An 8,837-nucleotide genomic window follows, 5' to 3' on the forward strand; every position below is an offset into this window, starting at 1 on the left:
TGCGCGTGTGCAGCGGGGGCAGCTGTGTCCCTTAGCCCAGAGTTCCGTGTGCCCTGGAAGGAGCGCGCGTGCGCCTGCTAAAGAGAAGCCGTTTATTGAGGTCCTGGAAGCGCGCCCTCTAATGGGGAACTGGAGCGGAAAAATCATACACTGTGCATTGATTGACTGACCTTCTTACGGTAGACGTAAGCGTATTGAGCGCCTTCAATGTGCCAGGCACTGCCCTGGGTGCTGCTGCCCAAGCGAGAACGACCAATGCGGACCGACCCTGATGGCCCAGAAACGGGTTTCTGAGGTCCGCCACGGCATCCCCTACGCCTAACACGTCTCCCTGTTGTGGGATCATTGAGTGCGACCCTCAAAAAAGAATTCTTGAGATGATCCGTGCAACTTAGTAAGTTCATTTAGGTAGCACGATACAGGACTTGTGGGCCGAAAGAGCTGCATTTTTGCTGTATGAAGCTAGTGGTTATATGCTTAGTGTTCAAGGGGGAGAGGACGTGCAGGGAGTATAGATCATAAATGTCTTCTTGCAATTTCTACTCCTAAAACTACTGTCACAAGATTTCTCTGGTGCTTATCATTCAGTTCGGTATTAACTATCGATGAAACATACAGGCAGTCATGAGACCCTTTAAGAATGTAGCAACCAGTACTTATTTGATCCTTATCAAAACTATGCAGGCTATCAGCTTTCTGGGCTAAAGATGCACATTTTTCTGCTTTTATCCCTCATCATCCCGCAGGTAAATTTCTGCGGATCGAATGGCGGAGAGGAGACAAACCGGTTTGCGCCCTCTGCTGTAGGGCTGCGGGGCAGGCCAGGCGGTAGCGCTTCAGGGAGAGAAGCGACCGGCGGAGCCAGTAGAAGGCGCTGTGGGAGCTGCCGGAGGGGCCCGGCGGAGGCGGGGTCAGAGGAGGGAGCGCGGCGGGGCGGGGCGGGGCGGGGCGGGGCGCTCGTCTTCCCGCTAGCCGGATACATGGCGGCCCCGGGCGCGGGCCCCGGGCCGGGAGCACCCCCGGGGCTGGAGGCGGCCCTGCAGAAGCTCGCGCTGCGGCGGAAGAAGGTGCTGACCGCCGAGGAGATGGAACTTTACGAGCTGGCGCAGGCGGCGGGTGGCGCCATAGACCCCGACGTGTTCAAGTGAGCGCGCGCGGGTGGGAGTGCGCGCTCATCCTACCCCCCCAGACACCCCTGCTCCCCCGCCCGGGCCTCTGATCTGGAGGAGCTCCCCACCCCCACCCCGCCCTTTTCGGACCCCTTTGAGCGCCCAGAGTAGAGTTGGGGTCTTGAGGGAAGTGGCCTTCCTGGGCCTGGGCGAGGAAGGCTCACTGCCCACCGCGTGTGTTCTCTCCAGGATCCTGGTGGACCTGCTGAAGCTGAACGTGGCGCCCCTCGCTGTCTTCCAGATGCTCAAGTCCATGTGTGCTGGGCAGAGGCTGGCGAGCGAGCCCCAGGACCCTGTGGCCGTGTCTCTGCCCACATCGAGCGTCCCGGAGACCCGAGGTCAGAGCTGGGCCCGGTGCTCCCTGCCCCTGTGACTCAGGAGGCGGGTGGCAGGGGAGGCACGTGGGCGGTGCCAGACACAAGGTGGGCTTGGTCCTGAGTGGCCTGGCCTTACTGTGCGTCTTCTCCCAGGACCCACAGGGACTGTCCAAGGGCTCGCCTTTTGGTTTCCAGTCCCCAGTTTCGTTTCTTTGCTACCCTTTGCTACATATGCAAGTCCAGATCAGGTGGTCGCAAAGTGGGTGTCCAGGGTGGCCAGCAGGCTAAGCCTCATATGGGATTCTGCCTCCTTCCTTGGGTAGAAATGCTTTCATTCCACAAACGCGGGAACAAGGTGGCTTTGGTTCCTGTTCTCACAGTGTGTACAGCCTCCAGGAAAGTGTTCAGGGAGCGGGGCAGGCAGAGGTCTTACTGCCGCCCCTTAGCCTATACCCCAGCTGGGCCCAGGTGCTGCCCAGGAGTCTAGCCAGCTGAGCGTTCTTCCTCGGATTGCAGGACGGGTCATCATGGCAGCCCCTGGCTGCCCTAGACACGCAGGGTGCAGAGGCCTGAGTGGGCACCGCACTGGGCTCAAGTTTGAGGGGCCTCCTCACTCTCGAGAGTCATGACTGGGGGCTAAGCAGGTGCCCATGACAAAGGTGTCACAGTGGAGCTCCAGCTGCATCCTCCTGGTGTGTCGCATCTGCTCCCAGTTTCAGAAACAACCTGAATGCTTGGCCAGAAGGATTCGGGCACTCACAGACATCCTGAGAAGGGGCCGATGTTCAGGTGGGGGGCAGGCTGGGTCCCTGTGGGAGGGAGTGCCAGGGCCCTGGGTACCCACGCCCCCTTTCCTGAGAGGCCCTGGGCACTGGAGCGCAGGCTTCCTTACTGATCCACGCTCTGTCTGCTCTCTTTGTGTCTCTCTCTGACCTCCAGAGGCCTCCTTTCTCTCTGCCAAGAGCTGTAGTCCCCCTGCAAGGCCCTCCTTTTCCTCGGCCCTGCGGCCTGCGGCCTCTCCGGTTCTGCTCCACGGCCCAGCTGCCACGCACTCGCCTCTCTCTCCAGGGCCCCCCGGTTCCCTCCGGTTCTCTTGCTGCCTGTTCTCTCCTTTTGCAGGTTGCGTTTACTGGTTTATCTCTGGGGGTTGGTGCTCTTTCTTGTTTCTGTGGAAACTGCTGTGGCCCCTATTCAAGAGTCAGAGCAACTTGGAGATGAACTGCCAGGGCAGGACCCTATGGGCCATCCCTGTTACACAGCTTAGGGATTGGGGACACAATTTCAGATCTTGGTTTATTAGAGACCACTTGCAGTACTTCTGGAATGGGACCAACGCCCCCTGCCCCCAGAGGCCAATTCTGCCAGGTGTGACTTGTGCTCTGTAGAGGTGCCCTCACCCCGAGAGGAGGGCAACAGGCCGAGGGGCAGGAGAGCCTTTACTTTGCTGTAGAGAGGGAAGCCTTAGGTGTGAGAAACACCTTGGTTGCTTAGATGCTGTCACCTGACAGGTAGCCTAGAGGGTAAGATGTGATTGTCCTTTCCTGCCTGTTTCCTGAGCTGAGGGTACCTTCCAGGCATTGCCCGGTGTGGTGAGGCTGGAGGCCCAGAGCCAGGGGCGTGTGAGGGCCTGAGATCCCACAGATGCCCTGGCTGTGCTCTCCATATCCTTTCCCACATCACCTACCTCGCTGTTCTAGGTGCCACCCGAAACTCGGCATGGGGAAGGGCCAAGGGGCAGGTCAGGGTAGAGCCAGTCGACTACAAGGCTGAGTTGAGGAATCAGTGGGCAGAGGGAGGGAGAAACTGGGAACGGAGCCCTCCTCTTTCAAGGGGGTGTTGCTGCTTGCTCACCCAGTGACTGGGTGCCAGGCTGGCTCTCAGCGCTGAGGGCTCAGGGGGGCTGTGAGATGGACAGGTCCCCCTTCCAGTTTGGGAGATGGCTAGATACACCAATGGTGACAGAGACAGGAGGAAGCCAGTGTAGCCAGCCTTGCTGGAGCAGCAAGGGTTAAGCAGGCTCAGAGTCCTGTTGCCCTGCAGCCCTTTGAGGTAGGAGTAGTGGGGAGCGCTCCAGCCTGAGATGCGGGCCCAGGTCACTGGTGGGAGCGGGCCTGAGCTTGGAGGGGAGAGGTGGGAAAGGGAGGGCGGAGAGCCCAGAGGTGGAGTGGGTTTGCTTTGGTGCTCAGAGCACTGACACAGAGGGGCTCGGAGAGAGGTGGGGAAGAAGCCCCAAGCATAGGGACAGGAGTGGCATGGAGTGCTGGGCCCCACAGGGTTTTCTCAAGTGCTTATGCCTTGGGTGTGCTGGGTTGGGCAGCCAGTGGCCAGGATATGAGGACATAGAGGTCCTGGGGAGGTGCCCAGTGAGGGTAGAGGGCAGCCTGGAGAGGGGGTGGGTGGGGAGGCAGTGGAGGGGAGTGGGGCACATGAGGGGCCATGCCAGGAGTGTGCTGTGGCCAAGAGGCAGAGGCCATCGGAGACCAAGAGCTCTGAGGCCACATGTTGCAGAATCTGTCTGTCCACACAGACCTTGGGCAGAATCTGAGGTAGAAAAAAATGAGGAGAGTTGTCAGAGTGATCAGTTGGGGGACTGTGGTAGCCTAGGATCATGATGGGGGTTTGGGGCTGTTAGGGCTCGCTGGCCTTAGGTTTCCCACAGAATTGGGGTGGCAGCTGCTGCAGACCAGGGGCTGGAGGCCCGCCCAGGAGTTTGATCTGGTAAGCTGCAGCATGCTCAGCATCCAGGTGGCCTGTGGGGACTGTCACTGACAAGCTCATCCATTCCTGGCTTTACTAGGCAGAACATGGGGAAACAGAAGACCCTAAGAGCACAAAGAGGGTAAATGCTTGTCATGATGAGGGTGTGGTCACCAAGGAAAAATAAAATTCGGTCGAGTGTTCTCTGCTGAGGCTTAGGGAAACTGTATGCTTTAAAAAGATGTTCCTCTGGAATGTGTAAGATGAAGTTTGGTGTGCAGAAGCTGTGAGCCCTACACAGAGCTGCGCTGTCCAGTACAGGAGCCACGGGCCCCCCAGGGCTTGCGGCTGAGACTCACTGCAAGTTTAAGTACACACCAGACACCCAGATGCCAGAGAACTGGAACAAAAAGAATACCTCACAAGTAATTTTCATATCGATTACATGCTGAAATGGTAATATTGCACATTTTAGGTTAATTAAAATACATGATTTACATTAATTTCCTGTTTCTTTTTACTTTTTTTTTTTTTTAACATTTATTTATTTTTGAGAGAGAGAGAGACAGAGCTCCACTGGGGGAGGGGCAGAGAGAGAGGGGGACACAGAATCCGAAGCAGGCTCCAGGCTCTGAGCTGTCAGCACAGAGCCCAACACATGGCTCCACCCCCCAAACCATGAGATCATGACCTGAGCCGAAGTCGGACACCTAACTGACTGAGCCCACCCAGCCCCTCCCCCACTTTTTACTTTTTAATGTTGCTACTGGAAAATGAGTTACATGTGGTTCACATCATATTTCTGTTGGGACAGTGCTGCTCCAGAACAATTGAACTTTGCCTGAAACGCTGAGTCAGGGCTGTATGTACTGCATGTGTGCAGGAGAGGGTCACTTCTCCTAAGCAGCACAGGCCCAGTTAAGGGCTAAAAGTGCATGTGTGCATGTCCATGGTGCACATCAGTCTTTGTCATTATGTCTGTATGTGTTCTGGAAGCACTGACTGATTAAGCCACTCGTGTGTGCTCAGCCAGAGAGGGCAGCAGGACTGGCTGGTGCGTGTAGACCTTCTGGTGGGCTCTCGAGTAGCAGTGATAGGTGGTCCTGGCTGCGCGCTCACCCTGGCCACCAGACCTTGCCAGCCAGCCTTGAGGATATCAGGGCACTTGCTATGCTGCCTCACCCCCTTGTTCTTTTCCTTCCTCACACACACATCCAGTGTCCGCTTACGGCCAATCACTAATATTTGACCTGAGGGGCCCCACCGGCCCATTTGAGCACGAGGGAGTGCTCCCACCATGAAGGAGAAAGGCCACTCCCGGGGAACATGGGCAAGATGGGAGCAGCTTCTCACATTCTGGGCTTTTTGTCAACCCTTGATCCCCCCGCACCTCTGCCAACAGAGCTTGCAGGGGATGGGGAGTTGGGATCACATGGGCCACACCAGAGTTAAATGGTTCAGTGGGTCCCGCTGGGGCGGGCCAGCTCCCCAGCCGCAGGGGGTGTGTTTAGGGTTGCCTTTGGGGTTTTGCTTCATCTGGGGTTGGGGGGGGTTCGGTCAGGTATTAGGGGTAGGAGGAGCACCAACTTTTTAACACCGTGAGCCAGGCTGTTTTTAACCTTCAGTGCTCATTGTCTTTGACACCCGTGAGGGCTCCTCAGGCATCGGGCCTGGGGGCATGTCACTGCCACCCACCCTAGCCTATAGTCACCTCTGGCTCAGTCCTGCCCTCCAATCCATGGGACCCTAACTACCCCATTGCAGGGAGCTGGGGCAGGTAAGACCGGTTCCAGAAAGTCCCCTGCTGTGTCCAGGACAGAGCAGGTCTGTCCACTGACAGGCCCTCACACCATTCTCCTCAGACCAGAATGCCTCCCCAGCTCTGCATGAGGCCTAAGTGGGTCTCTCTACTAACTGAGAGCACGTGATTCCTGAAGGTTCCAAGAATTGCAGAGCTCGATAAACGGTTAGATGGTTTTCTTAATGGCTCAAATTTACATTGGTGTCTTATTTCCAGGGTTTGTCAGCCTCATCAAGGTTAAAAATGAACATTATTTGCTATTTTCTCCTTTCCTCTCATCCTGGACTTTCCAGAAGGGCCCTGGTCATTATACTGAGGGGGAGAGGAAATCCAGATATATGGCAGGGTGAAGAAAAGCTGCATTCAGACCCGGGCCCACGTCTGAGACCCACACTGCCATTTTGGGGGTGGCCTATGCTTGAGCTATATTTTCAGGTCCTTCAGGAGCCCTGGGCCTAGTCTGTAGGATGCCTAAGCACGCAGGGGAAGGCCAGGTGCTACAGATGAGTTATGCCAGTCTGGCCAGGCCTGGAGAGGGACATGGCCTCATAGCTGACCAGCAGGTTGGGAGCTGTAGGGTGGCGGGGCTCGTGCCCTCACAGGAGACAGGATCCTTGCCCACTGACCAGTCAGTGGGAACCAGAATATCAGAATGTGTAACAGGAAGAAGGAAATGTGTGGTGACGGTTCTCTACTTTTGTTTTTTTCCATGAACCACTGGCAGGCTGAGTTGGCCCAGCTTCACCCCACCACATGCCCTTGGCCCTCTGTAACGTGTTATTACATCTCCATTGAATCAAACCTGTGCAAGCCCAGGGAGGCAGGGCAGGGGAAAATCTGAGCTGTGGCATTCCAAGCAGTGGCACCATGGTAACCCTTTCCACCCCACTAGGCAGCAAAGACCCCCTGTTGTTCCCTGGGGAGGAGCTGTTCAGAAATGCTCTTAGGAAGGGCTGTCCTATCTCTGCAGGAGTCCTGGGGAGAAAGTAGTGTCAGAGAGGATGGAAAGGGAGTCTGATGTCTTGAAGAAGCCAGGAACTGCAGTGTCACAAATGTAGGTGCCTCCCCTTGTTCCAGGTGACAAATGGTGAACCAGGAGTGACTCAACATGCCCCCAAGAAATTCATGGTGTCTGTTCTCCAAAAACCCACATGTCCCCATTGCAGGCTGTTTATTTGACTAAGAACTGACATTAAGGTTGAGGGTCAAACATGGGACGCATCCCCTGGTCAGAGTCTGCAGGATGGACCCTGCCAGGCTGGAGCAGAGAGGAGCCCTGGGTGGGGAAGGCCCAGTGGGGAGGGACTGTGACCCAGGGGGTGAGCCTGCTTCCTGGGCACATTTTGTGCCTCCTGGTGTCCTCTCGGTCTTGTGAATGCTGTCAACATCCTGAAGCCAGGGAAGCCATTCCTTTAGAATAAAGTTTGGCCCAAGTGTGATTACAGATCTTCCTGTCTTCACAGAAAGAGGGGAAGGTAAGTAAATTACAAGTCAAGGGATATCTGCACCAGTGGTCTCCATCTGAATGTGACTACCTGTGGTCAGGGCAAGCTTCCTCTGAGCAGTCAAGCCTCAGCATGAAGCCAGTCACAGGATCCCGGAGCTGAACTTGAGAGCAAGAGGCTTGACCAGCGAAAGTTTGCAAAATACTTTGAGGTAGTCAGGGAAACGCCTGAGGGAAAGATTCCAAGGTCCAAATCCAAAAGCCTGACTTCCATTCTTGATGGATGTGCTTCCAGCAGTTCAGCTGTGGGTGATCTGGAGCAGGGAGCGCCAGGGGAGGCTTCGAAGTGGTGGCCCTGGTGGCGAGCCCTCCTGTGCTGCTGGTGGTCGGGCGATTCCTTACACTCTCCAGGGCGGGAATCAACCGGCTGAGCTCACCTTTCCCTAAATGGGCCTTGCGGACTTTCCCCATTGTTCCTCGTGCTGCTTCTGTCCTAGGACCTATGCTCGAGGGCCTCTTGCACTCTGTGGAGGACTTCTCTCGGATGTGCCCTCTCCAGGTGGTCCTCAGCCTCAGGGCTCAGAGCTGAGAGGATCCCTGGCTGAAAGGTCGCACAGAGATGTACCAGACGTAATGTGCAAGGAACACAAATGTAGTAGGTGTGCCGACTGTGGAGTTTGCCCTGGTTCCTAACAATTGTGTTCTGCGTCCGCTCAGGGAGAAACAAAGGCAGCACGGCTCTGGGTGGAGGCCCAGCACTGGCAGAGCGTGGCGGCCGGGAAGGATCCAGCCAAAGAATGCCCCGACAACCCAGTGCTACCAGGCTGCCGAAGGGGGGCGGGCCGGGGAAGAGCCCCACTCGGAGCAGCACCTGAGACGGGCAGACTTCTCACGCCACCCAGCCGTGGGCTCCACCAGCCTCCTAGCAGAGGTTACGTGTGGTTTCCTCCGGTTGGTAATAAAGCTTTGTGAAAAACCGAGGGTCCATCCAAGCTGTTTTCTATCACCTTTTGAATACATTAAGGCTCAAAGATTGAGAATCAGTTTTGCATTGTGGGCCTAGATGTACTGCAGCTGAACGTAACAACCAACTGACCTAAACCAGTGGTTTCACCCTACTATACCTAATTTTCAGGTCATAGAGAAAAATATCTGTATGGTTGGCCCATGAACAAATGGGGGTCAGGGGCACCAACCCCTGCATAGTTGAAAATCCAAGCGTAACTTTTGACTCCCCAGAACTTAACTACCAACAGCCCACTGTTAGTAGGAAGCCTTACTGATAATATACAGTCAATTAACACATCTTTTACGTATGTATTATAGACTATATATATACATATACTATATATATCATATACTATTACATACTGTATTATACTCTAGGAAACTAGAGAAAAGAAAGTCGT

The 8,837-nt window shown here is 55.5% G+C and overlaps 1 protein-coding gene across 2 annotated transcripts; it reads left to right on the forward strand.

The window, feature by feature from the left end:
- Window positions 1-11: 11 nt before the first annotated feature.
- Window positions 12-8,406, forward strand: MZT2B (mitotic spindle organizing protein 2B). 2 transcript variants are annotated; one of them, XM_043558151.1, is made up of 5 exons: window positions 12-394; window positions 747-1,144; window positions 1,359-1,507; window positions 2,426-2,605; window positions 8,146-8,406. In XM_043558151.1, the coding sequence occupies exons 2-5, from the start codon at window positions 981-983 to the stop codon at window positions 8,301-8,303; spliced, it is 651 nt and encodes a 216-aa protein (XP_043414086.1). In that variant the 5' UTR covers window positions 12-394; window positions 747-980; the 3' UTR covers window positions 8,304-8,406. The 2 variants fall into 2 exon arrangements, with proteins under 2 accessions (XP_043414086.1, XP_043414087.1); XM_043558152.1 differs by lacking the exon at window positions 2,426-2,605 and having other exon boundaries at window positions 36-394.
- The last annotated feature ends 431 nt before the right edge of the window (window positions 8,407-8,837 follow it).

This window comes from Prionailurus bengalensis, chromosome D3 (genome assembly GCF_016509475.1).
Source record: "Prionailurus bengalensis isolate Pbe53 chromosome D3, Fcat_Pben_1.1_paternal_pri, whole genome shotgun sequence".
NCBI classification, from domain to species: domain Eukaryota; kingdom Metazoa; phylum Chordata; class Mammalia; order Carnivora; family Felidae; genus Prionailurus; species Prionailurus bengalensis.